General features: G+C 49.3%; 1 protein-coding gene across 5 annotated transcripts; it reads left to right on the top strand.

Annotated features, from left to right (window-relative positions):
• The first annotated feature begins 12 nt into the window (after window positions 1-12).
• Window positions 13-27,665, top strand: SREBF2 (sterol regulatory element binding transcription factor 2). Of its 5 annotated transcripts, none has more exons than XM_065046108.1 (19): window positions 14-247; window positions 4,545-4,937; window positions 6,176-6,357; window positions 8,083-8,223; window positions 10,010-10,231; window positions 11,189-11,303; window positions 11,511-11,692; window positions 12,464-12,656; window positions 13,647-13,828; window positions 14,501-14,774; window positions 16,132-16,301; window positions 16,516-16,684; window positions 17,328-17,448; window positions 18,931-19,040; window positions 20,348-20,480; window positions 21,599-21,767; window positions 23,353-23,538; window positions 24,144-24,255; window positions 24,902-27,665. In XM_065046108.1, the coding sequence occupies exons 1-19, from the start codon at window positions 166-168 to the stop codon at window positions 25,120-25,122; spliced, it is 3,357 nt and encodes a 1,118-aa protein (XP_064902180.1). In that variant the 5' UTR covers window positions 14-165; the 3' UTR covers window positions 25,123-27,665. The 5 variants fall into 5 exon arrangements, with proteins under 5 accessions (XP_064902160.1, XP_064902161.1, XP_064902180.1 ...); XM_065046097.1 differs by having other exon boundaries at window positions 4,545-4,940; XM_065046088.1 differs by lacking the exons at window positions 23,353-23,538; window positions 24,144-24,255; window positions 24,902-27,665 and adding an exon at window positions 21,916-23,343 and having other exon boundaries at window positions 13-247; window positions 4,545-4,940.
• The last annotated feature ends 287 nt before the right edge of the window (window positions 27,666-27,952 follow it).

The following is a 27,952-nucleotide window of genomic DNA, read 5'->3' as shown; positions in this document are numbered from 1 at the left end:
GCGGCGGCCCGCGGGCAGGCGGGGGGCGGGGCCGCCGGCCGGCCGAGGGCGGCCCAAGATGGCGCGGGGTCGGCGGCGCTCGCCGGCTGCCTCCGCTTGAGCGCCCGGGGCGGCGGCGGTGGCGGTTCATGCGCCGGGCGCCCGGCCGCGGCGGGGACCTGCGGGATGGAGGGCGGCGAGCTGGGCGCGGAGAACATGGAGACGCTGACCGAGCTGGGAGACGAGCTCACCCTGGGCGACATCGACGGTGGGCGCCGGGGAAAGGGAAGGGAGGGGAGGGGAGAGGAAAGGGGGTGGGGAGGCGGCGCGCGTGGGCTCCCCACGCGGGGTCGAGGGAGCTCGCATGGCCTCCCCACGCGGGTCTGGGGCTGCTGGTGCCGCCCGGGGGGTGTGGGGTGCGTGGGTGGGATGGTTCTTGGGTCTCGCTGCGTGGGGTGTCCCCCCTAGGAGTGGGGGCCGCACCGGCTTGGTCCCGCTGCGTGGGGTGGGCTTCCCACGCGGTACGGGGTGTGAGCGGGGAATACCCCTGTTCCGGGTGGGTGAGTGCGGGAGGTGCGGGGCGCGTCCCGCTGGGCAGCGCTCGCCTGGCGAGCAGCCACGCGTGTCTCCCCGCGTGGCATGGGCAGCCCATGGCCAGCCCCACCTGGGCTGCGCTTCTGAGCGACTTTTACGGGGCTGACCCACGCCGGGGGGCGGTGAGGCGGTAACCGCAAGAAGCTGTGTTGGGGTCAGAGCCCACGCAGCTGCCGCCCCTTTCTCCCACGCATGGACGTTGCCGACACGGGGCAGGGTGGGAGAAAGTGATTACCTTGTCTCCTGCCTTAGAGCCAGGGGGTAAATGGTGCTGCCCAGGCTTTCCCCTCGTGTTTCCTCGTGGGTTGCTTAGAGTCGGTGCTACGTGATCACTGGAGCTGTGCCACCACTGGTGCCCGTGGGACAGGGCCGTTGCCATCCCAGTCCCAAACAGGTTCAACTGCTTAAATTTCCCTTTCACCCCTGCCCCGCCGTGCAATACTAAAACTTCACCCCGTCAACGCCAAAGCTCAGACCCCAAGCGAATCCAGGTTTTCCACCGACGTGCAGCAAAACGAAGCGCCGGCTTGTGACACCTTGTTCCGTGTTTCCCAAACAGCTCCTGAAAACCCCCAAAAAATACAGTTTCTCGATGAGCTGCGCTGTGGGCTGGAGACAGGGACCTGGCTCGGGCTGGAGTGCTGATGCCTAAAGCATCCCTGTTTAGCAGCTGAGAGAGAAAATTGAACTAGTGCTTTTAAATTTCTAATTGCAATTGATTTGTAGTGTAGCTAGGGGCAAAATGTCTGTCCTTTTTTTTTATTTCTTCATTATATGTAAAAGAAGAATATGGTTTATAAGAATGTAGTGGCTTAGTTATCACTTGAAAAGTTGCTGCTGCAAACCAAAGGTGCTGTTTGCTCTTGTTTAAGCACCATGTAGTGACTTCTCAGGATCTATATGGAAACGGAGGTGAATTTTGATAAACCTGGAGCTGGCTCTGACCCGCTGTGTGCCCAGGGAGGTGTGATTCAGAGCGATGAGTAACTCCGGGAAAAAGAGCTTCACCTTCCTCCCCGGCTCCTGGGGTGGATTTTCCTGGGGGGGAGGTGTGTGACAGTCCTGCTTTTTTTGTGTTCCGACGTGGATTCTTCTCAGGGTTTGAAATTCTGCAAAGGTTTCGATTTGGTTTTTAAGTCTCTGTGTTGGTGGGTCTTGGTGTTCCTCTCCCATTCAGGCTGAGGGACCCTCACCTCTTGCCCTGTGGGTTTTGATTTTGTGGTCGAGGAGGAGCAACACCAGTCTGAGGGATGTGCCGGCTGCTCTGGGATGTCGGTGCTCACCAGGGTTGTGCTCCGGGGTGAGGTTGTGAGGTGGATTGGGGGTCACGGTGCTGAGCCCAAGGCGTCTGGCTCTGCCTCCTGTCCCAGTGTGAGCTCCTCAACCAGCACGGGTACGAGGGAGACGCCGGAGGGCAGGGTTCCGTTTGGTCACAGGTATGACACGCGTCTGGGCTCAGCCTTGTTTCTGTCAGGGTTGGGTTCTCCACCCTTCCTCGTCTCCAGGAGGGTGAGGGAGCAGCCCTGCTCTGAGCTGCCACCTAGGAGAGGTGGCCGAAGCCCTTGCCTTGCTGCCAGGTGTCTGCCCGCTGTGCTGATACAAGCAGCAGGTGTCCTCGGTGGGCTCAGTCTTGGTTTCATAACACCTTGTTGACATTTTTTACCCTTGGGCTGGGCTAGTTTTCTGCAGTATCATCTCACTCCGCATTAGGGACCGAGACCTCCTTGCCATGAAGGATGTGGGTGATCGGACAGCGATGGGTTTGTCACTGAGAGCTGTCCCCCAAAAGCTCCCGAGGTCCCTAACAGCGAGTGCAGACACTTGCTCTGTTCTCTGTGTAGTCAAAGGTGTTTTAAAAGGGAGGGATTTGGATTTTGGATGTTGCTATTTCTCCTGCTTTTCATCTTCCTTGTTTTGTTGCTAGGAAGGCTCTTGAACACTTTGAAAGAAGTGGGTTTGATCCCCTGTCAGTCCACTTTTAAAAAATTAATTATTAGACTTTTGCATTTAGTCTGTGATAAAGATGTGATTTAACTTGTGAGAGCAAGAGTAGCTTTTATAATAAGATATTAAACCTGCTGTGTTGAACACAATGTTCCTTAAAATACTATGCTTGAAATTTAGCTCTTCCAGAGCAAATCTCATCCAATTTATGTTTATTCTCTACTTGCAGTAGTGCTGTCTAATAGTGAAATAGTGGTGTCATCAGATGAAGAGCTCGAGAAGTACATAGTTGGGATTATCAAGTTTATCATGTCGGGGGTTATTTGGGATGGTTTTAGCTGTAGTCAGTTGGAGGGTGAAAAGCTGCTTAATATCCATCTACACGTTATGCAGAAGTGTTAATCTTTAAACAGCCCTCCTTGCTCTGATAATGTTTTGTGAAAGTTTACTGAGGCATTGCATTAGGAAAAAAAATGTTCTGTTCATCTAGTTAAAAGCAGAGACAAAGGTTTGGTCCAGCTGGTCCCTGAGGGCGGCTGTCACTCCGTTTTGGGGAACCGCGTGTCCCCACTTAGTGTTGGGTTATAAATAGGTCAGGAGGACACATCTTCTCCATGCAACAGGCTCAAGTTCTTAAGAGCTATGGTCATAGTCAATGCTTAAATGTGTGCAAGGGTGCGGAGAGATTGCTGTCAGAAGGGAAGAGGAGTAGTATCGTAGAAATACAGAAGTATGGTGAAACATTTGTCGAGGGAGCAAGAAGGCTGGAGGACGATCCCTTTGCTCTGTCTCGGGAGTGACAGACAAATTAATTGGATAATGAGTGGGTGGCATTTTGGAGAAGCAGATTAATGGCCCTCTTATTGCTGGGACAATTTCCATGGAAACATTTTATGAAAAGTTTACTTCTTCAAACCCCCTTCATAAACCACAGCAGCAACATCCTTCGGGTTTATGGATGAGAAAACTCCTGGTGTGAGGAGCCCTTTGCCATATTTTTTCCTATGAATCAGAAATCTATTTTCTACTTTCTAAACCCAAATTAATTATTTAGTTATAAACCCTTCATTATACTTGTGGGTCCCCTCCCTTTTTTTTTTTACTGGCAGAAAAATAAAAATGAATAGGACTTTCAGAAAGCGGAGAAAGAGCCTGTGCAGCATGGGCAGGTCGTGGGGTGGGGAAAGGATGTCTGATTCCTCACACCACCGCCCACGCACAGATCAGGGGAAGCACTCTAGCTTAAGGTGCGTAATTGGATTAAATTGGATTAGATGGAGGCAAGAGGAAGCTTCACTTATGAACAATGATCTCTTGGTTGTGAGATATTTTCCTTTGTGGGAGAGAGCTAAGGTGTTGTGGTAGGAGCCTCTTGATGTGGGCTGATAAAATCCTGGAGAAGGTGGGATGGGGCGAAACTGCTCTACAGTGATTGCAGGCAGGGGATCAATAGGCATAAAAAAAAATGGTAGTTTAAACATGTGCATGTATTTCTCCTGCTACAGTTCTATAAAGTGTTGTTTACTTTAGTGGTATTTTTCCCCTAAATTTCTGATATGCTTGAAAGTAAAAGTTAGGATGAATTCTTGTCCCAGTTCTTCATTTTCCAGATACTCAGTGGGGCAGGGAGGGTTAGGGGGCTTGAAAGCACCCTAAAAGTTGGGTGGAAGAACAGTTAGGGCTGGAATTGCGGAGGTGCTTCATTTCTTCCTTCTGCATGGATTAGACTGGAGCAGTGATGTAACAAGACTCTAATATTTTAGATATACTGAAGATAGCTTTAAGTTCTAGTCTGTGCTTTGGTCCTGTGGTCTGGGAAGGTGCTGCAGGAGAGTCCTGCCTTTCCCCCTGAGCAGCGGCAGCAGTGTCCTGCTGCTGGCCACCTCTTGCTTTTTGTCTGGAAATGTTAGGTTGGTGTGATATGTTCTGTGGAGGTTTTGAAGGACCCAGAGCTCCCTTCTGTGCATGAGCGCTCCCAGTGTTTGGGCAATAAAGTAGCATTGAACACGTTTTCTTCTGTTTCACAGAGATGCTGCAGTTCGTCAGTAACCAAGCAGGCGACTTCCCAGATCTGTTTTCGGATCACTTGTGTGGCACCTTCCAGGGCGGCAGCAGCAGCGGCGGCGGCAGCAGCGGCGGGACCCTGGAGCCGCAGGGGCAGCGGTACAGCCAGGTGCAGGTCCAGCCCTTCCCGCTGCCCCCCGCCTCCCCCCAGCTCCAGAGCCTGCCCGTCAAAGCTGCCCAGGCAACCCCCCCGGCCCCGCCGCGCTCGGCCCCCCTCCTCCAGCCCCGGCCCCCGCTGCAGCCGCAGCTCCAGCAGCAGGCCGTGATGATCGCACCCACCACCTTCAGCTCTGCTCCACAGACCAGGATCATCCAGCAGCCGGTGATCTACCAGAACGCAGCCACGAGTTTCCAAGGTAGCAGTCGGGGTGCTCAGGCTATGGGTGTGCATGGTGAACTTGCAGTAAATGGTGTCGGTGTTCCAACTCCAAAAGCATCCTCGGCCACAACAAGGCTGATGGTCCTTTTGTTGCGGTGCTGCCTGTGGGGTGTCCCTTGCCTGCTGATGGGGCTTTGGAGTTGGGGGAGCATGAGAAACCATCAGAAATGGGATCTGAAGTCTTTTTGTGTGACCTCTTGCAAAAGTTGTCTTCTTGCTGCTCTCCTCTTTTAAGCCACCCTCCTGTGGCTCAAGAGGCTTGATAAAAGTATGTCTGAGAAGTGATTGTTGGCAACCCTGTCTGATGTGGTGGTCCAGAATGAAGGCACATTTTAACTACCAAACTCTTAAGTGCAGTACTTGCATTGAGCAGAGACAGTTGTACGCATATTTAACAATGACCACATCTTCCTTTGTGAATGTCAGCTGTCTTGATCCTCTTCAGTCAGATTCGATTCTTTACATGGTAAGTATGATCCTGGGGTCCACCCAGATCAGCAGAAGTGGGCAAGTGGTGGTTGGATGAGAACAAGTCTGATGAGGAGTGGCTGAGGGAACTGGGGCTGTTTAGACTGGAGAAAAGGAGGCTGAGGGGAGTCCTTATTGTGTCTACAACTACCTGAAAGGAGGTTGTAGCATGGAGGGTGTTGGTCTCTTCTCCCAAGTAGCAAGTGATAGGATGAGAGGAAATGGTCTCAAGTTGTGCCAGGGGAAGTTTCGGTTGGATATTAGGAAAAATTTCTTCCTGGAAAGGCTTGTCAGGCATTACAACAGGCTGCCTAGATAAATGGTTGAGTTGCCGTCCCTGGAGGTGTTTAAAAGACATGTAGATGAGGTTTGTAGGGACATGGTTTAGTGCTGGATTTTAGATTATGGTTGGACTTGCTGATCTTAAAGGTCTCGGCCAACCATATTGAGCCTATGATGTACCATGTTAAATGTCGCTAAAGTAGTGAGTCCTGTGCTATCAGACCAAAGGTGTTTGACTTTATTTTCTCTTAGCTGATTCTCTGTGCCTCTTGGAAAGCTGCTATTCTAGGTGCAGTGTCCTCTTGCAGGAGGCACCAAAGGAGCTAGAAGCTTCCCAACGTGTGGGATGTGTTAGATGAACGCTGCCTACCGAGAAGCTCTGTGAAGAAGTTAGGAGCATTTGCAGGCTCCAGAATGGAGACCTGTTTTTCTGGACTTATTCCTGACATCTCTTCTGCTTTTCAGTTCTCCAGCCTCAAGTCCAGAGCCTGGTGACTTCCTCCCAGGTGCAGCCGGTTACCATCCAGCAGCAGGTGCAGACGGTGCCGGCCCAGCGAGTGCTCACGCAGGCGGCCAACGGCACCATCCAAACCTTAACACCAGCCACGGTCCAGACAGTTGCTGCACCACAGGTCCAGCAGGTTCCAGTAAGTAGAAATGGGGAGTGATACAGGGATCCAGCAGCAGAAGAAATTGCTTATGTGGGTCTGGTCTCCTGACTTGCCAGAGGAAAGGTGGCAAAGCTTGTAGCACTGGCAGTCCTGCTTTTGTTCCAGCATTTTTATGTGCAAGAGGTATTTCTAGCCAGCCTGTGTTCCAGAAGCATTTTACTTCATGCAAGTCACACGTGAGAGTCCCTGTTGTGAGCTGTGATGTGACTTGGTGGGTGACATTTGGAAACAGTTTTCGCTAAAACACCTGCATAACTAAACTTAGTCTAAAATATTTTTGTAACCTGGTGCTGCCAAACCAGTTTGGAAACCTGACTTGAACAAGCTTTCTTTGACTTTTACCTACTTCTTTGCAAGTCCACCACCTCTATCATGTCTTGTAAGGGCCAGCTGATACGGGATCGTTTTCTTCCAGTGCTACAGTGTCATGTGATATTTTTTTTTTTTTTTTAAACATGCCCAAGACTGGAAAAGTCTTGTCTCTTTGCATTAGGTACAATCATTTATGGCTAGGAGACTCTCAGTATGACAGTTTCAGTTGTACTTTGCTATCTGTGGTGTTCTCTGTATTTGAGAGTCCACGAGGTATTTATTATGGCAATATAACTACACTTGGTTTTGCTCTGCTTGATATTCATGGTACAGATCACAGTATCACACAGTATGTTTGGGATTGGAAGGGACCTCAAAAGATCATCTAGTCCAATCCCCCTGCTGGAGCAGGAACGCCTAGGTGAGGTCGCACAGGAACATGTCCAGGTGGGTTTTGAATGTCTCCAGAGAAGGAGACTCCACAACCTCCCTGGGCAGCCTGTTCCAGTGTCTGTCACCCTCACTGAGAAGAAGTTTTTTCTCAAATTCAAGCGGAACCTCTTTTGTTCCAGCTTGATCCCGTTACCCCTTGTCCTATCATTGTTTGCCACCGAGAAGAGCCTGGCTCCATCCTCATGGCACTCACCCTTTATATATTTATAAACATTAATAAGGTCCCCCCTTAGTCTCCTCTTCTCCAAACTAAAGAGACCCAGCTCCCTCAGCCTTTCTTCATAAGGGAGATGCTCCACTCCCTTAATCATCTTCGTTGCCCTACACTGGACTCTCTCCAGCAGTTCCCTGTCCTTCTGGAACTGAGGGGCCCAGAACTGGACACAATATTCCAGATGTGGTCTCACCAGGGCGGAATAGAGGGGAAGGAGGACCTCTCTCGATCTACTAACCACCCCCCTGCTAATACACCCCAGATCGTTTCAGTGTAACTGGGGTGGGGAAAGCTTCTACAGGTATCTGCCCAAGCAGGCTGTCCTAGCCATGTTAGACTCTGAGTACTCAAACAGTTAATGTAGGCAGCTAATTATAGGTGTAATTGGAGAGGGGAAGAGAGCTTTTCCATCAGGTCTTTTGTGTTCATACATACTCGTTTACTTCTAGTGCTTGATTTGAAAACCAATGTCCTGGTAGTTCCTCTGCCTCTCTCCCTCCAGTGCTGTTCACATTGTCTCACGGTCAGAGTTTGCTTCAGGGGCCAACAAAAACCATGCTGGTGATGCTGGGCACAAGGGGAAAGAAATACTCACCCTGCTCTCTTGCTGTCTGCTGAGATGTGAAGTTGCAGCTTTTGCCTTTGCTTACCTCTGGCTACTGAGATCGGCAGAGAAATATGTGCTTGCTCTCCCCTTCACCTCTGACTCTCTTTCAACCCAGGTTCTGGTCCAACCTCAGATCATAAAGACGGACTCCCTTGTCCTGACAACGCTGAAAGCGGACGGGAATCCTGTTGTGGCAGCGGTTCAGAACCCAGCGCTGACAGCGCTCACTGCGCCCATCCAGACCACGGCTCTGCAGGTACCGGATGGACCTTCTTCTGCCTTCCCTCTCCTCACTGACATCCCTTCCTCTTAACGCAAGGAAGAGATTTGGGCTTCAGTATTCTGCAACAGTGCAGACAGGAGGCGTTTTGGGGATTGCTCTAGACATGTCCAGAGTGAGTAATACTCTGGTTCTGCCAAGGCTAAACACACAGATTGTAGTTCTTTGGCAGTCTCCCATGGCCAGTAAGCAAAGACCAAGGGCATGTTTCTGTTTACCTTTTTCTGGTGTTACAAGGAGAGGAATATGACCTAAAAATTCCATCCAGTTTTTAACCCCTGGAAGATACTTGAAGGTGAAAGCTAACTCAGAATACCTGTAGAACTTCCCCCCCTCCGTAGTGTCTAACAGCAGTATGTTGAATGTGAAAACTAATTAAGCTACTTTTCAGATGGCATTTGCAGTGAGGATTCAGCATAATCATGTGACATGGCAGCTGTGCTTCATGGCCTCCATTTCTTATCAACTCCGAGAAACTTGTGCCCCCAAAGACATATTTATTACGATCTTGTGCATTCTGAACAGATATCTCTTCAAGTATTTACTGGGGGAGATGAACTTGCAAGTCTGGACTTAACTTTTGACTTCTTTTGCATAGTATGGTAGACTTCTTATATACTTGTCAGTAGCCAGGCTAAAATTTTCAATTAACCTGCTTGCTTTAAGGTGACATTTTCACACAGAGGTGAGGCTTATGTGATCATGTCTGTCTGAGAGACAATCTGTAAAGCATTTTGAACACATATAAATTTGGTTGAAATTCACCAAGGAAAGATGTAGGACTTAAATTCACTTATGTCAAGTTTCAGCTTGAAAGGAAACTCAATTAATTTATAATATCCCAATTAGAAGACTGTTTCAGAATCAAAATTGTTTCTGAAGTTGCTCATGGCTAGTTTATTTTCATTTATGTTAGTCTGTCTTTTGACAGAGATAACTCTTCCTTTCCATAACCACTTCCCTGACCCTTGGTGTACTTCAGAGAACACATGTACCCTTCTCAATCTTGTTTTGCTGGGTTAAGCGGTCTAAACTTTCTTTACTCCAGCTGTCCTAGGAGCCCCTCTGTGCAGCTGTTCTGATAGGGTTCATCATCTTTTATTGCAGAGCACATACTGCTTTATTTTGATGTAAATAGTTTGTCCCGCATCTAGATGTCCAAGTCTGAGCTTTTCATGCCAGTGTATATCACTCATTGCATTAGTTCTTCATCTTAAAGCATTTTTATAGCTTACGGATCTGGTTTTTTTCTGTTTGATTGAGTTCAAATCAACTGCGTTGCTCAAGCCAAGGTTTGTTTTTCCATTGTTGGGTCCTTTCTAACATTGCTGTTACCAGTTTAGAAGTAGCATTGCCTGTTGCTGATTTGCTGACTTTATTCATCCATGGGAAAGGTGGATTTAGACACTTGGGGTGTAAGGATGGTAGGAGCAAGTAGGAGCCTTGGTCCCTTTCTCTGCTTAGTGGATGACCAGGGCATGGTATTGATGGAAGAGTGTTTCATGCTCTTGGAGAACAAGAGATGTTTTTACTTCGTGGTGGCCAGTCTGGGAGGCAGAATGGCAGATTTTTTTTCCCATGCTGCTGTGCTAATGCTTGTGCCAGCTCGGGAAGATGGGAGGAAATTGGCATATCTCTTCTTTTCTGACCTGTACAAGCTTTTCCTGATTCTTCTTTTATGTACTCCTGTTTCTTTTACCATCATAAACCTTATCTAAGTTGGCTGATTGCTCGTGACACTTGTTACACGTGGTCTTTGTAGACCCTCGTTGGGAGCAATGGGACCATTTTGACCACAATGCCGGTGATGGTGGGACAAGAAAAGGTGCCTATCAAACAAGTTCCTGGGGGTGTCAAGCAACCAGAACCACCTAAAGAAGGAGAGAGGAGAACAACTCACAACATCATTGAAAAGCGCTACCGGTCATCCATAAATGACAAGATCATTGAGCTGAAGGACCTTGTCATGGGGACAGATGCCAAGGTAAAGATATGGAATAAGAGCAAATCTAGTGTCACAAATTCTTCGTCTTCAGGTGCTTGTTACTCTACCAAATGAAGCAGTTGGGTACTAGTGACTGTTAGTGCATGTGTATTGGAATAAGACTGGTGAGAAACACTTGTGCAATGGAAAACTTGATAATTGTATTCAGGAAGGGTCATCTGTAAAATGTTTATTTTGCTATGCTAGTGGTACTATTTCTTGAAAATGAGCTATACTTTACACATTTGTTCCTATGTCAGGTCTAACTTAAGTAGGCTTTCTAGGTAGAATATCCAAGTGCATGTTTTGATAACTCTGCCAAACCAGAGCTTGCTTAATTTAAATTTCCTTTCCCATGTGACTGCAGTAGGGATGAGGGTTTACAGAGCTTTCCAGTTTGTTTCCTTTAGATATTGAGTTGTGAAAACTCCTGCTTGCTCAAATATTAGGAACTTTTTTGTACCATGTATTCAGCATTGTCCTATTCACTTTCCCTCATGCGGCCAGAAGCAAGTATTTTCATGGGGATGGCCAAGGGAGTGAGGCAAGGACAGAACAACTGATCTCAGAATTAAACAGTGAAGAATGGTTAACAGATGGCAGCTTGTTCTGTCCCAGAAGAAAGCCACTTCATTTCAAAACCATGGTACTTTCAAAGGACTGTTTCTGGCTGAAACCTAGATATGAACTCTGTTGTAATTTGGATGTTAGTCTGTTTCCATTACACTAATTTCATAAGATCCCTGAGAAACCCCAGTCCTTGTGCGCCTTTCAAAGTTGGATGCCTTGCTCAGTGTGTGCCCCACTATTGGTTTCTTTGCAGCTAATGAGTGGTCCTTTACACCCTTTTTTTCCTTTTGCCACATGATACAAAGGGTTGTGGTACCCCCACAAGCAGGAGTGACCCTTTAGTGCTCTTCATATTAACGGCTTTTTGTACCTCTTAATTCCTTGCAGATGCACAAGTCTGGAGTCCTGAGAAAAGCCATTGATTACATTAAATACCTACAGCAGGCCAACCATAAGCTGAGGCAGGAGAACATGGTTCTGAAGCTGGCTAACCAAAAAAACAGTAAGTTGTGGAGGCTGTGTGGCAGGGGAAGGTGGTCAGCAGGAACACATAGTGCCTTGTGCAGTTCCTTATCCCTGACAGAGGTAGATAATGTGCACATGGCGTCAATAGTGGCCAGTGTTCCTCCAGGTGACAGAGCCAACCTGAGCAACACTGGCAGGACGCAGGATTGAGAAACGTGTACCTAACACACTGTGACTTTTGCAGAGCTGTTGAAGGGCATTGACCTAAGCAGCTTGGTTGACAACGATGTGGATCTGAAGATAGATGACTTCAACCAGAACGTGCTGCTGATGTCTCCTCCAGCCTCTGACTCAGGATCCCAAGCTGGCTTCTCTCCCTATTCCATTGATTCGGAGCCGGGAAGCCCTCTCCTTGATGATGCAAAGGTATTTGTGACTTCACTTGTCAAATTCAAGGCATCTACTTCAGGGGTACATAAGGGCCAGAATTTAAATTCTCCTAATTCTCAAGAGTGGAACCAGTGGACATCTGGCAAGCAGATCTGTAGGGGTCAGAGATTCTTTGTAAGCATGAGGAATGGGTTTTATCTGTTCTTAAATGATCGACACTACTTCCTGAGCTGTATTAGCTGAGCCATACCTGAGCTGCTAGAAGAGTTGTACTTGGTCTTCAGCCGCTGGAGAGTCTCTGTGAACATACAGTGTGTGTTCAGGACCCAGCGAACCCGTGGCTTTCCAGGGATATATATGTCCAGTGAATAAAGCAGGAGAACTTGGAAATGGATGATGATCTCAGCTGTGGTTAATGAAACCATAAATTACCACAGTAACAGAAAGCTGTTAGCTGTCTTCAGCTGTCAGCTTTGTTTTGTGGATATCACAGAAGCATCTCCTGGGAAATTCTCAGAAGAGTTAGGGCAGCAAAGGTTCATCCTAGCCTAAACCAGGGATCCAGTTAATGATAACTGAGATGAAGGAAGCAGAGGATGGATGAAGGCACTCATATACTTTATCCTTATCTTGCTAAGCTAGGGAAAGCTTCAGTGGTGTTCTTGCTGATCTTGATCTTAACAGCAAATTTTGAAACATGTTCTGTTTCTCCTTCTTCCCTACCCCTCCCTTGGCATAAGCTTTTTTTGTTCTACAGAATGGTAAACAGTTTTCTTGCTCCTTCTCTCCACTCCTATTCCTTTGAAGGTTAAAGATGAGCCTGATTCTTCTCCTGTGGCCCTTGGTATGGTGGATCGCTCTCGAATACTCCTCTGTGCTCTCACATTCCTTTGTCTTTCCTTCAATCCTCTGACGTCCCTCCTGGATGCCCGAGGAACCTCGGAGTCTGACAGCCTGGTGCACCACGGCTCTGGCAGGAACGTGCTGACCATCGAGTCAGGTAATGAACTACAGTAGTTTGGACCACAGAATGTGGCCAGGCTTATGTGGTCTCCCTAAAGACCCTCTCCAGCTGTGACAGCTGCAGGTCACGAGGTGGACCTGATTCAGTAGGATGGCTTTGTGTGTTCAGGGAGTTGTACAACCTTTGTTGAATGGTTGTGGAGGGGTGGTAACTGCAGGGCTGGGTGTGGGAGGAGAGCCAGCTGACAGCGCTTGTACACAGTTCCCCTTTACATTCACATCCAGCGTTCTTCTAGAGCCAAACCAGCCTTTGCTTGGCATGGTGAGGTGAGGGGCATCCACTTGTAGCCCAGTGGTCTGGGCTCTCAGGACAGACCCTTGAAAAGTGGCTCAGAGTTAAGGGGTGGTCCTGTCCTCATTGATCTTTGAGGCATGTCAACTTTTTATTTGTTTTTAACGTAACTGACTGATTTTTGTAACTTATTAACGAATTAATAGGTGAATAATTACTTCAGAAACACTTGCTATAGGGTCTTGCAGCTGGTTTGTTCAATACACTTATTTAATAATATTCATAGTTCAGAGTTCAGCAGCTTAGGGGAGGGCAGGAGATTCTGTAGGCATGCTGTCATTTTCCTGACTGATGAATGTGCTTCCTCAGTGTTGCTTTGTGAACTTAATTAAGACCGGAAAATGACACCGAAGGTATTCACTAGCTGTGAGTGTATCTGATAGAAAAATCAGAACATGAGGTATTCTAGGAAAACTAAGTGCCAACTCATTTTTTTTTTTAATAAATCAGTCTTGTAAAAATAACTATTTTTATTTAGTTAGGAATGTTGTGGCTTGGAGTTTGAATGAAGAACTGTTGATACAGGTGTTTCCTGATTAAATGCCATCTTTGCAAAAGTTGATACCATGTGTGGCAAGCGTAGCAAGACATCCTTCTGGGTCTGTGCTTATCCTGTTGCTGGGCTTTCAGTGCCCAGATTAACACTTAGCTTTCCCTTTGGGATGTCCCCTGTAGATGTGGGTGGTTGGTTCGGCTGGATGATGCCCACGCTGATCCTGTGGCTGGTGAACGGAGTGATTGTCCTGAGCGTGTTCGTTAAGCTCCTTGTGCATGGAGAGCCGGTGACGCGGCTGCACTCGAGGTCATCGGTCGCCTTCTGGAGGCACCGCAAGCAAGCGGACCTGGATTTGGCACGGGTAAAGTCGATTTGTCATTTTGCATCAAACGCATCTTCTAGGAGGGGCTGTGGGTGAATGTGGCCCCATAGGGTGGTGGTTCAGCACTTGCAAGTGTGTGGTCTTCCTCGAGTGGATTATCCAGCCTGACTTCAGAGAAGCTGGTGCTGGGTTGCCTTGAGCTCATTGCCATCCTCCCTCAGCACAAATTAGTGCGGCATGGACGTCATCATTGGCGTAGGCTCCTCACTTCTGTCCTTGTCCCTTGCTGCTGCATCTCATAGCAATATTTGGCAGCAAGGTCTTGTTTTTTCTCCATAATCTGGCCTTTGCTGTGTCTGTCTGATGTCCTCAAGCCTCTTGGAAGTCATCTCCGTTGTTGAGGCAACGTTTGGGTTTTGATATGAGGACTTGCATGTTTTTTGAGAAGGCAGAAAGCTCCTTTCACCTAGTGCTGATGTGTCTTGCAGGCAGTGCAGGATCAGAGCCATGTGTGGAAAGATATGTGTAGGGACAGATTTGAAGATGCTTTAAATCACATTCACGTTTACCAGCACTAGGCTGACTTCCCTCAGCTAAAGTTCTTGTCTTAGCTTGCACATCAGTTTGTTTTGCTCCCAATGCCAAGGAGGTCCCAAAGTGTCTCTGTGATGGTGCTTTTTGCCATCAAACCTTTTGTTCTGTTATTTGCAGGGGGATTTTGCTGCAGCTGCGTCAAACCTGCAGACTTGCCTGTCGGTTCTCGGCCGAGCGCTGCCGGCTTCCCGCCTGGACCTGGCCTGCAGCCTGTCCTGGAACGTGATCCGCTACAGCCTGCAGAAGCTGGCGCTGGTGCGGTGGCTGCTGAAGAGGACCTCTCATCAGTGGCGGGCAAGGGAGGCCACCGCCGGCTCCGAGGACGAGGCCAAGACCAGCGCCCGGGATGCAGCTCTGGCATATCACAAGCTCCACCAGCTCCACATTACAGGTAGGAATGGAGGTGGTGGATCTGCTGTCCTCCTCGCTTTGCCAAATGAGGGGGCTCAGAGCTGGTCCTGGGGGTACAGGGAGAGCACTACGGCCTCTTTCCTCTGGAAGGGCTGCTGTTGGATAATATCCTGACAGATTTTGGGAGCCAATTACTAAAACATGACAAGTAAATGCCATAAAAGAGCCCTGTAAGAATGGCCGAAGCAACAGCCGTGTCTCGAGTTACATGTTTCTGAGTCCACAGAGATGGCTGAGAGTCTCTCCCAAGCAGCAGCTGATTGAGTCCAGTCACTTTTTGCTGCTGTTAAGGTCTTGTTTCATCCCTGTTACTTGGGTATGTGATGTGGAAGCCAAGGCTGGGGTTAATTGCCGGAAGAACTTAAATTTCTGAAGCTGTGTAGAGCGCAGATTGCCAGTTGGTGTTGATACGCTTTGAAAACCTGGGCGTGTGCACATGTGCTAAGGAAGTACTTGAATGTTCCTTGTGAACAGTTGTTTTTGCCGTTTCCTTGGCAAACTCATTTGCAATGTTAATAGGCTCTGAGTGCATCAGAATTCCAAGCTAAACTTCCTTCTGCCTTATTCTGTGCAAATTGCAGCCATGCCTCCAGTTCAGCCTGGAGAAGAGAAGTCTCTGGGAAGACCTTATTGTGGCCTTTCAGTACTTAAAAGGGGCCTACAAGAAAGATGGGGACAGATTTTTTTAGCAGGGCCTGTCGCAATAGGACAAGGGCTCATGTTTTTAAACTAAAGGAGGGGAGATTCAGGATAGACGTGAGGAAGAAATTTTTTACAATGAGGGGGTTCAAACACTGTCCCAGGTTGCCCAGAGAGGTGGTAGATGCCCCATCCCTGGAGACATTCAAGGTCGGGCTGGACAGGGCTCTGAGCAGCCTGATCTAGTTGAAGATGTCCCTGCTCATTGCAGGGGGGTTGAACTAGATGAGCTTTGAAGGTCCCTTCCAACCCAAACTATTCTATGATTCTGTGCCACCAGGGATAAGTACTTGTTCTTAATATTATCTGTGTAGGTACAGGTGTGTACTGCAATGTAGTTCAATTTTAAGATAGTGGTGAATGTAGCAAGGCAAAGTTTGCTGATTTTTATCCTAACTGGTTTAATTATACAGGGGTTTCTTGCAGAAGCAGAGCTGTGGATAGCAACCTTGTTATCTGTGGAGGGAAGACTTGGTTATAGTTGTTCTGTTGCCTGAATACAAACTAGTATTTGTAAACGTCTCATGTCATCAGGCTCTCGTTGTCTCTTTAGGACAGTAGCCCTGCAAATGACAGTAGTATTTAGTAGCTGGTACTACAGCATTAAAAGTTATCACTTCCTTTCCCTCCTGGTGCAGGTAAACTTCCTTCCAGCTCAGCTTACTCAGGCTTGCACATGGCCTTGTGCGCTGTGAATCTGGCTGAGTGTGCAGAAGAAAAGATCCCACCCAGCACCATGGCAGAAATCCACCTGACGGCTGCGGTTGGCTTGAAAACCCGCTGTGGAGGCAAGCTTGGCTTCTTAGCGGTGAGTTGTTGTCTCCTCCTCTATCCCACCTCCAAGCAGAGCTCTAGGAAGGTCTGCAAGCTGACATTGCCGTAGCTCAGGTCATCTGCAAGCACCACAATTACAATCCAGCCTGCAATTATGATACAAGCTGTAATTATGATATGGCCTTTGTCCTCGGTGGTGTGTGCTGTTCCCTGGGTATTGTTCTCAACCTCAGCTTCTCCTTTCCCAGAGCTACTTTCTAAGCCAGGCCCAAAGCCTGTGCAGCTCGGAGCGCAGTGCCATTCCTGACTCGTTGCGTTGGCTGTGCCACCCCCTGGGGCAGAAGTTTTTTGTGGAGCGAAGCTGGACGGTGAGGTCTGCTGCGAAGGAGAGCCTGTACTGCACCCAGAGGAACCCTGGTGAGAGCTGCTTGTGTCCCGAGTGCCTGGCAGGCTCTCCCTCTCTGGGACCAAAGGGAGTGTCTCTTCTATGTCCACCCAGCTTGTAGTCTTGATGGGCGGGCAAGAGGAGCTGAGACGTGTCTCCTCAGCTTGCAGGACCTGTCTCTCTTCCCTGTTTATACTGTATTGTCATCCTGCTTGTGTCTTTATATGCTGGAACACAACCTAGGTGTGGCCCTGAATGTTTGGGGGTGACTTTGGGGGGAGACCAAGGTTCATCCTCCACAGAGCAGCATCATTGCTGTTTTGCTGAGTGTCTGAAGTGCCAGAGAGATGTTTGACCAAGGACTGAAGCTTTATAAATGGATATAAAGAGTTAAAAAAGCCCCAAGAACTGAGTCTTTAGAAAACTTTGCATTAATTTCTCAAGAGTTTCTCTCTACTGCTCTTCCTCTTGCTCCTACATTTTGATTCTTCTTTTCCTCTCTTGCTCCTACATTTTGATTCTTCTTTTCCTCTCTTGCTCTTACATTTTGATTCTTTGTGGTGTGTGTGGGTTGGTTGGTTGGTTTTTTGTTTTGGTGGTGGTGGGTTTTGGTTGTTTTTTTTGTTTTGTTTTGTTTTTTTGTGAAATGGTTTGGTTGGTTTTCTTCCTCTCTAGCGGATCCTATTGCACAAGTTCATCAGGCGTTTTGTGAGAACCTGCTGGAACGAGCAGTGGATTCACTTGTGAAGCCTCAGGCTAGGAAGGAGGTGGCGGGACAAGAGGAGGAGGAGCCATGGTGAGTTTGTGTTGCTGCGCTGGGGACTGCTCACCACAACTGTGGGCTCTGACATCAAGCTTGTCACAGTTGACTGAGCGCTCTGGGGGAAACTGAGTAGTTTGTCCTTGTTAAAGTCTTGAAATGAGAATGTAAGGATGGCCACCACAGCTTATTAGAAGGGTGAGCTCTGCCTCTTCATATAAAACCCTCTGAAGTGCAAGGTGAACCCAGGTGTGGGGAGCGTTTTTGGTGTCTGCTGGTGTAGTGCTGGTTGTTTCCTGAACTGGATGGATAGTGTTTTCTCTGATGAAGCTTAATGTTGAGGAACACTAAAATTAGCGTGTACTTGCTGCTTCTGTAGACCAGAATAGTATGTCCAGGGCTCTAAGAGCATGAAGGTCTGGCATGTCAGAGTGAGCCCACCAGCTCATGATGTTGTGTGTGAAGGCATTCTCCTAACTCAACAAAGCGTCATGCTTACTAGCACTGAAAAATCAAACTGACACATGGCAAGAGCAGGAGAGATGATGTTGGCTGAAATTGTCCTTGGCCTCTGCAAGATCTGTGACCAAATGAAAAGGGGCTGACAGGTGGCAATCAGAGCAGATCCTTGTACTGAACCACATCCAGCTCTTTCATGGACTCAGTGGGAAGCAATTCTGCACTGTTTCTAGCTCATATCCAGATTTGCTGGTGGCAGACAGATGCTATGTAAATATATGGGAAGCTCTGTTTAGGATCCTGTTCCCAGAAGGTGTGGGTAAAGCCTCAAATGGGAAGATAACCCAGTTTCCTTACCTGTGTGGGGAAAATATTGCACATCTAGCTTTTTTTTTTTTCAATTATCTTTTCCATCATTGCAGAAAATGACCAGTGGTCTGGTCTAATTGCTTGTACAATACAAATGCTTGTGATCAGGTGCTGGTGTTGATGATGAAAGAAGGTAGCAGGACTTGTATTGACAATCCACCTCACTCACACACTTGTGGGAGTCCTTTCTCAGGGAAGGGCCACCTTTAGTGACACAGCAAGCCTTTTTGTGCCCATCTGTGGGGGGAGCTCAAGATCTTCATCTCTAGCACGTCCCAGGAAATCAGATCATTGCTGCATGTGCTGCTTTCTCTGACCAGTGCTATGAACGTGTTGTCACTTACATTAATATGTATTTGCATATATGCAAATAGTCACTTGCAGAAATGTAATTTGGCCTCTTTTGGCTGGCAGTGATCAAAAAGGAGCCTGTAATCAGCTTGTAACATACGTCATGTCCAGCATCTCTGGTTGAGGTGAGACTCCTGGCGTTGACTCTAGTTCTGCACTGGTCTCCTTACATGTTTCTTCAGTCCAAGAGTGTTGTGTTACTTGTAGAGATTGAACTTTCTGCTGATTTGATGGGTCAACATTATTTAAAAATGCCTTGTGACTGATGAGAAACGCCTTCAGGCTTTGGTACGTCCTGTTTGACAGCATAGCAAAGGTCTGCCTTGCTTCTTGTTTCAGTGAGTTCTCCGGTGCTATGGAGTACCTGAAACTGCTCAACTCTTTCTTGGACTCTATGGGAAGCGGAGCCCCACCCTTTGCCAGCAATTCTGTGCTCAAGTCTTCTGTGGGTAAGTCTGGCAGAACTGAAGCTCTCCTAGCTGCAGGAACTACCACTGTTATGTATTCCACCTCTCACATTCCAGGCAAAGAGAAGCGCAGCCATTGCAGTGTGACTTGGTTGCTGAGCAGCAGCACACCACAGTGTGGTACAGTGGCTCAGGCTCGAAGAGGGTGGTTGGGAAGGCTCGTAAATTCATCTGTGTGTTGGAATGCTGGCTTCCCGGGTGGGACTGCTGGTATTTGTATTGCTGGGCACATCCCAGGCTGAACTTCGTGCCCTCACCTGAGAGCTTGCTCCTGGCAGTGCACAGCAAGAGGAAGGATGTAGTGTACAATCAAGCATAGCAGTATCGCAGTTGAGGTACAGGAAGGTTTTTTTCCACTTAATTATCTGTTGGACCAAATACAAGGTGACCTCACTTTCACAGCAGCTGTCATGTATATTCTGCAGTCTCCAGAGACCTGCAGCCTCTGCTGTAGGCATGCTCTGGGCATCTATTGGGAGGTGCTTGGTTTGGTCCTTTGGTGTATATTTAGTGGGACAATGAGGACTGTAGGCTCCCTGTGAGCTGTGTGCTCATCTGGACTTGGCTGGCAGCAGGCTGCTGGAGTGTTCGTCTTGCTTGGTGTTGGTACAGACCAGCACCTGGCAGTTCACTGGGATGCTGCTGGAGCTTTGAACATAGACTAACCGTGCTGTACCTTAAACTTACGGAGCAAACGTAGAAGGGAAACTAAATTTTTCTTTTTCAAGGGATTTTTTTTTTTGGTGTAAAGAGAAGTCTGTATTTGGGCAGTATTGTCGTGGGATTTAAAAGCAGATCAGAGTAGCAGAGCCTGTGTCCTTTGGCCCTAGGTAGGCTTTGGGAAGTTTGGGGCGGGGGATGTTGAATAATGAAGGAAGTTTTATCGGGAACCTGGTTTACTGGCTTGATGGTGGTTAGTGCCAAGGTAATATGGTGTACATGAGTGGTATTGTTACTACGGGATGGTAAGTGGAGATCATTTTGGGGAAGAAAGTAAACAGATTTCTAGGCAAGCAGATGGGATAATTTCTTGTTGACAATATAGAAACTCAGGATACAAACCACTTGCTTGTGGTCAGATATAGGCTGTTTGGAAGTGCCTCTGCGTTCCTGTGGCACGTTTCAGCATTTACTTGGATGACTGCATTCCCATGGGATCATTTTGAGCTCATTAGCGTCCGTCTTGCCAAAAGGCACTGGCAAAGGCACGAGACACCTGCCCGCTTCTCCCAGTGGGAAGGAGGGGGGTGTCCTCTCCTGGGCTACAGCTTCTGATTTTTGTTTCCCAGGCCCCGATGTGGTGTGTAGATGGTGGTCAGCAGCGGTGGCCATGACAATCGGGTGGCTCAGAGGCGACGATGCAGCTGTGAGGTCACATTTCACAGAAGTGGAGCGTATGCCGAAATCCCTGGAGATGTCAGAGTGCGTAGGCCTCCTATGGCTTCCAAAACCCCTCTTCTTCTAAACGGGGGTGGCTCTTCCCCAAACCCCTGTCCTGTGCTCTGTAATCACACACCTCTTGTGCTCTGGGATGCAATAACATGTTGTGCTCAGCTATCAATGTGTAGATTAAAGCTTGCAGGCTGATATTAGGGACGGGAAGTGTCAGAATTGCTTAGAATCATAGAATAGTTTGGGTTGGAAGGGACCTTCAAAGGTCATCTAGTCCAAACCCCCTGCAATGAGCAGGGACATCTTCAACTAGATCAGGTTGCTCAGAGCTCCGTCCAGCCTGGTCTTGAATGTCTCCAGGGATGGGGCATCTACCACCTCTCTGGGCAACCTGTGCCAGTGTTTCACCACCCTCATTGTAAAAAATTTCTTCCTCATGTCCAGCCTGAATCTTTCCTCCTTTAGTTTAAAACCATTACCCTCTGTCCTATCCTAACAGGCCCTGATAAAAAGTCTGTCCCCATCTTTCTTACAGGCCCTTTTTAAGTACTAAAAGGCCACAATAAGGTATGCCTGGAACCTTCTTTTCTCCAGGCTGAACAACCCCAGCTGTCTCAGCCTGTTCTCACAGCAGAGCTGTTCCAGCCCTCTGATCATTTCTGTGGCCTCCTCTGGCCCCTGCCCAACAGGTCCATGTCTTTCCTGTACTGAGGGCTCCAGAGCTGGACGTAGGACTGCAGGTGGGGTCTCACCCGAGCGGAGCAGAGGGGCAGAGTTGCCTCCCTCAATCTGCTGGCCACTCTCCTTTTGATGCTTTTTTAGGGATGTCTTTCGGCTTTATTCTAACTACACAGCCCACCACCTTCCAAAATCAAACAGAACTCAGACACTGATGGAAAGGCTGCTGTCACCATCATGGTTATTTTACATTAAAGCTTCTTAGCCAGTTTCCTTCCATTTCTCTGTGCAGTCTGTGTAGGTGAGAAACAATTTCCATCTTTTTTTCTCTCCAATAAATGGTGATATCTCTGCTCTTGAAGACGGGAGGGTGAAAGCTGATGCTGGTTGCTGCCTGAGCTCAGCATTTGGGGCTGCCCTGTGGCAGTGTGTTGTAGTACTGCTTGAAAGCAGCACTCTTTCTCTTTCAGGAATGCCCTGGTGAAAGCCACCTTCTACGTGTGTAAAGCCATGCAGGCCTCGCTGTCTGGGAAGGCAGATGGACAGCAGAGCTCCCTGGGTCACTGTGAAAGGGCCAGTGGTCATCTATGGAACAGCCTCAACATGAACAGCAGTGTCTCCAGCACTGTCCTCAACAATGTAAGAGCCATAAGCCCTGGGATATCGCGTGGTTTGTATTGGTTGTCAGGCTGGGCTTGCTGCAGGTGTATCACTTCTCCATTGCATCTGCATTCTCCATCCATTCTGTGTCCAATGGGAGTAGAGGGAAAACTCCCTTTCCTTCCAGAGGGCATTGACACCTTTCTGCCCCTGCTGTATGGAGGAGCAGCATTGCAAGTACAACATCATTTCCCTGAGGATGGTCTCAGCTGAGCTACCACTCTTCTCCTGCCAGTACATGTCACCCTGGTGCTTTGACCACTTTGAATTTGGCCCACGGAGAGCATCCATCTCCATCCTCCAGCTGAAGCTACTGACACATGTAAAGCAGGACCTCGTGAAGTCTACTCTGTTTCAAGGCAGCACTCAAGTGTTCAAGCCCTGTACCGCAAAAGTGAGACTGTGTCGTGCTGTTCCCGAGTTTGTGTGGGGCTTGTTTCTCTCCTTCCCAGGATTACCTAAAGCTGGACCTTTGCTGCGTGGCATACGGGACAAAAATTCTGGTCCCTTCTGTCGCTCCTGGGTGGCAGCTGTAGTGCATTGTAGTTGCATTGCATGTTGTGGCAGTAACTGTGCAATGTTCCTGCAGTGCAGTACAGAGGCACTCTCTGCTTCAGCAGCTCAGGTAGAGTCCCCTAAGAGCAAACAGGACAGCGAGCAATGCTAGAGGGCAGCAGCAGATGGGGAAAAGGGATTTGGGCAGCCGCTGTGGGCTGTGTCAAGGCTGCTTGTTTTGTTTTCTTTGCAAGTAGCAAGGCTGTCTTTGTTGCTAGGTGGTGCCGCTGTTTGCGTAGGAAAGCCTTTGCAGGAGACCAGGGCATTGCTGGTGCAATATCCCCTTGGCATTTCTTATCTGGGCTGGGGTTGGGGTCAGCCTTTTGAGGATGTTGGCTGTCCTGGAGGGGACAGCTGTTCCTCAGGCACAGCCCAGGGCTTGTTCCATAGGCTGGACCTCTCAGTGCTAGGCCCCAGAGACACTGCTTGGGCAAAAGACAAAGTCCTGCTCCGTTTGGTGAATCATAAAATCATAGAGTAGTTTGGGTTGGAAAAGATCTTCAAAAGTCATGTAGTCCAGCCCCCTGCAATGAGCAGGACATCTTCAACTAGATCAGGTTGCTTGGAGGCCCATCCAGCCTGGCCTTGAATGTCTCCAGGGATGGGGCATCTACCACCTCTCTGGGCAACCTGTGCCAGTGTTTCACCATCCGCATTGTAAAAAATTTCTTCCTCATGTCTAGCCTGAATCTCCTCTCTTTTAGTTTAAGTCCATTGCCCCTCTGTCCTATCTGAACAGGCCCTGCTAGAAGTCTTTCCCCATCTTTCTTACAGGCCCCTTTTAAATACTGAAAAGCTGCAATGATGTCTCCCCAGAGCCTTCTCTTCTCCAGGCTGATCATGGTGGGGCAGCTGGGCTGGGAGGGCTGGGAAGCATCCCTGGGTGGGCAGGAGGTGCCACAGCCACCCTCCCACATGCCGTGTTGGCATATGTGTAGCAAATGTCCTGCGACTCGCCTGATGGGTTGTGTTAATTAGCATGTGTGCCCGGGCCCCCTGGCTCTTGCAGATGATCCAGCTGCTGGCCTGTGACTTGCTGCTCTCTCTCCGCACCAGCCTGTGGCAGAAGCAGGCGAACGCCAGTCAGGTCCTGGGTGAGACCTACCACGCCTCGGCTCCGGAGTTGACGGGCTTCCAACGCGACCTGGGCAGCCTGCGTAAGCTGGCCCACAGCTTCAGGCCTGCCTATCGCAAGGTGACAGCTTGCCTCCCCTGCCCCCCACCTCCAGCAGAGCTATAGCCCTTCGTGGTGGGGAGAGGGGGTGATGGGGAAGCTGCAGCCCATGGAAGTTTAGAGTGTGCGTGTGTTGAGTGGGTTGGGCACTTGGGGCAAGATAGTCTGCCACTGGCAGCCTCCAAACTTGTTCTTGATGGGTGATGAGAGAGTCTGGTGCATGTGGGGAGATGTCTGCCTTAGTTTCTACCTATAAAGCCATCATGCCAAGCAAATACTGTGGCTTCAGACTGGGTCAGTCCATCCAGGGAGTGTGGAAGGAGGCTTCCTTGGCCAAATTGCTCTCCAGTTTTCCACCATGTTCCCTACTCTTGTTCCTGTCCCTTTCCAGGCCACTCACAGTTATGCGTGAAGCTTTTTTTCCCCTCTTCATGGCTGCCCTGACCTGCAAATTTCCCAGAGACAGGTGGGAAGATCAGGGAGGAGTGGGAAATGGGTCTCTCTTGCCATCAGGGTGTTGGTTGCCTGCTCTTGAAATGTGGTGGCTGAGGGATGATGCAAGTTCAGCCACAGCATCACCCCTGTGCCAGCCTGCCTCTCACCCCCTGTCCTGCCGTCCCTTCCAGGTCTTCCTCCATGAGGCCACTGTGCGCCTGATGGCAGGTGCCAGCCCAACACGTACCCACCAGCTGCTGGAGCACAGCTTGAGGCGACGCACACCCCAGAGCAGCAAGCAAGGTCAGCCATGGGGCCCGGGCAGTGACCTGTGGGTCTGGGAGCGGGAGCACTCTGCGGGGGGCATAGCTGCTGCATTATGGCATCTTCCCTATGTCTGAGGTGCTGGATAGCCGGCTCCTGTCAGCCTGTGGCTCATGGTGATGCTTCTGCCATGCTCTCTACAAGATGGCTAGCGTGAGCTGCCAGCCCTGGGCTGGAGGTGTTGGCGAACAAACTGGAAAACATCGGGCTTCGTGCAGCCACACACGCATGAAACTTGGCAGGCTGGAGTTTGGGGTGGTCAGTGCAAAGGCAGAAGCCAGGAATCCTAAAGGAGGGAGCCAAGGGACATTGTGCTGGTTGTAAAATTACTTGGAGGTTTAAGGAAATGGGCAAATGTGTGTGCTGGTGTTGGGATGAGCCCTAAGAAGTGAAGTGAAATGGATGGTCTCTGTAGAAGACAGCATTGCTAGTCCCTGCCTGACTCCAGACTGTTCTCTGCTGGCATAAAAGAGCTGCCTGAGGGTCTGCAGGCTGCCCCCACTCTTGGCACCACTGGGGTTGCCAGCCGAAGATGCCTGTGCTAGTTGAGGGCTTGCGTGGTGGGGTTTCATTACCCAGGTATGGTACCTTCATCATGAGCTTTCTCCCTCCACTTTGTGCACAGGTGAACTGGACACCCTGCCGGGGCAGAGAGAGCGAGCCACAGCCATCTTGCTGGCCTGCCGCCACCTGCCCCTCTCCTTCCTCTCCTCCCCGGGCCAGCGAGCTGTCCTGCTGGCTGAGGCCGCCCGCACCCTGGAGAAGGTGGGAGACAAGCGCTCCTGCAACGACTGCCAGCAGATGATTGTCAAGCTGAGTGGGGGCACAGCCATTGCCGCCTCCTAACGCTGCCGTGGGGCCACCTTGTGTGAAGACAGCCTGGTGGACCATCAGCCTGGACTTCCCTTCCGGAGCTTAAAAAAACAAAATGTGCTAGGTTAGGGCTGTGCTGGTGGGATCAAGATGGGGTGGGAGAGGGAGGGTTTTGGTTTTATTTTCTCGTGTTTTGTTTTGTTTTTTTTTTTTTTTTAAAACTTGCCCCAGGTTTAGCTTTATTATCCTCCTTACTTGTTCTCAGGCGCTGCAGCAGAAATTTGTCTAGTTGTGGTTTTTGCTGTTGGGAAGCGCTGCCCCAACCTGGAACCCCCATCCCTGCTGGGGGGTGAAGCCTGCAAGCCCAGGGCATAGAAAAGTGACACATCCCGTGTCTGTCCTCAGGGGCATCTTGTTGCCTTCCCAAACACCTTTGCAGATGGCAGCCTCTGGGGAGGGCAGAGGATCTTCTCAAGGCTTGTCCTGGGGGCTGCTGGGGCCTGGGGCTGTTCCTGAGAGAGGGGGGAAGGCACCAGCTTTCCGTGAGCTGTGCATGTCAGGAAACTGCTTTTTCACTGAAGCCCCCTACACCTGACTTTTACAGAGGTGCTCTGGGAGTGTCGCTTGGGGCCAGTACTGCCTGGCAAATTTCTCTACCGTTTTTATACAGGTTTTTTATAGGAGTGTTTGTGGCTTTACAAAAACATAGGGAACGATGCAGCAGATTTCACTTCCTTTCCACTTCATTTGTCTCCTTCCCATGATCAGAGCTGCCTTGGGTTTTTGGCAGGAGGCTGCATTTGTGGCAGCCTACAACACGCAGAGCCCTGCAGGAGGCCGGGGAGTCCCTGGTCACCTGGTGCCGGGTGGCAGCAGGGATGGACGTGCAGCGCCCTGCACGCTGCATGAAGGGCGAATGCTTTTCTGGTGCCTTTTCGTTGATGCAGAAACAATTTTTAGAGACAGGGTTTGTTTGTTTTTTTTTCCTCAAATCCCAGTCCCAGAACTTGTCTTCAGGTGTTTCTCCTTCTCCAACAGCTCCTGCAGGGACTGGGAGGCACTGGCTCAGGGTGTGAGTCTCCCAGCTCTGTTTCTGTCGCTCTTCAGGGCAGTTTGACTTGGTGGGTGTTGAATTGCCTGTGACTTTCTGAGAGGGGAAGGTGGGTCAGGGACAGGGAAGGAACGGTTTGCCCCCTTTCTCTCTGCCTTTTCTGTTGCATCCCTTCGAAGAAATGCGAAGCAATTGCCATCTCACACATGCAGAGATGGAAACCAGCCTTTGGTGGATGGGCAGCAGTTTTTCCCTGTGCATGACTGGCGTGTGCTCTGTATCAGCAGCTAGAAGTACTTATATGTGGGCAGCAGCCCAACCCTATCCTGTCCCAGTCAGACCCACACAGCCTCATTCCTCCTGTAAAATCAGAATTTGGGCTCTTTTGCAAGAAGCTTCTACATGTATCCAGATTTTGCAGAGAAGCATGAGAGCTTGAGCTCCTCCCAACAGGAGAGGAAAAAGATGGGGGCTTGTTGTCTCACTTTCTATGGGAGAAACCTGTCTCCCGGCAAAGCCCATTCCCAGTGTCCTTGGGCTAATGCTGCAAACAAAAGCGTGGGGACCAGAAGACACTTCCCTCCCTGCCCCACTTTATTTGGGGAATAGCTGGTGGACCCCCAACCCCAATGGCCAGCAGCCTGTGCTGCTGTGTGTTGGAGGGGACCTCATCCGTTGAGGGGGAGAGACTGCGCTTGTGTGACTTTGATCAGTGTATGGGATGCTCTGGTTCTGGTGGTGGCAGCCACTTTGAGCATGTATCCTAAGCGTGCAGAACAGCTCTTGGGTCTGGATGGGTTTTGATTGTCCATCCCAAGCTTCCTAGTTTATCAGTGATCCCATTTTTTGGGGGGGTGGATGCCATCCTCCTACTTTTCCTAAGTGGTTTTCGCACTTACTTCCTGGTCATGGGTTTTTCCTAAAATACAGAAACTCTTTCCTGTGGTCAACATCTGAGTTATTTTGTGTTTCCCTTGATCTGCATGTAGCGTGTGGGAAGTTTTGTGTTTTAGTAAAAGGGGAAGTGAGGCTTTGGGAAAACAGAGATACTGAGGCTTCACTTTGTCACTTAACGGTGGACTGAGTCCTGGGGCTGGGCTGCAGTGAGTACGGGTGGGCTGGAGCTGGGAGGCTGCTGGGCTGAAACCCTCGTAGCTCATGGCATGATCCACAGAGCGTCCCACCACTGCTGGTACTTCTCTCCCCTCCAGGGCAAGGGCTCTTCATCCTGTCTTTTTTCTACACTGTCCATAAATTGCTGCCCATCTCTCCCTACAACTTTTTTATATGTGTGTGTATATACTGCAACTTTTTTGTTGTTGTTGTTGGCGGGTGGGAGAAAATTGTTTTATGGATTATGTGAAGAAAGTCTATTTATCCACATGGAGTTCGGAGTAGGGATGCTTTGTGATACAAGGTGAAACTGGTGGTGGGGAGGTTCCCCGGGGAAAATATCTGCTGTCTGAAAACCCTGTTCCAGGGATCATGAGCATCTGTTACCTAATAAAGGCGAACATTACCACCACCTCCCACCTGCCCTCTTTTTCTTAGCCTTCTTCATCCCACCCAGCAGCTGCTCTGAAGCATAGGTGAGCCTGAAACGTCCTTCAGAGACATCCAACCACACAAGCATGGTGGGAGGCTGTCAGTCCTTTGTCCTGGAAAACGGAGCTGTACAGATTGCAATGAAAGATAGTCCCTTGGTGGAGCAAGTCCGGTGTCTCTGTGCTCTTTTGGAAGCAACCCAAGAGGCTGATGGCTTGAGCAGAGCCAAGCAAGGTAGAGCTGGGCCAGAAACCTGCAGTTTTAGGA

The sequence above is a fragment of the Columba livia genome, chromosome 1 (genome assembly GCF_036013475.1).
Source record: "Columba livia isolate bColLiv1 breed racing homer chromosome 1, bColLiv1.pat.W.v2, whole genome shotgun sequence".
Lineage (NCBI taxonomy): Eukaryota > Metazoa > Chordata > Aves > Columbiformes > Columbidae > Columba > Columba livia.
The sequence above is the reverse complement of the archived record's forward strand: the minus strand, read 5'-3'. Positions and strand labels throughout refer to the sequence as shown.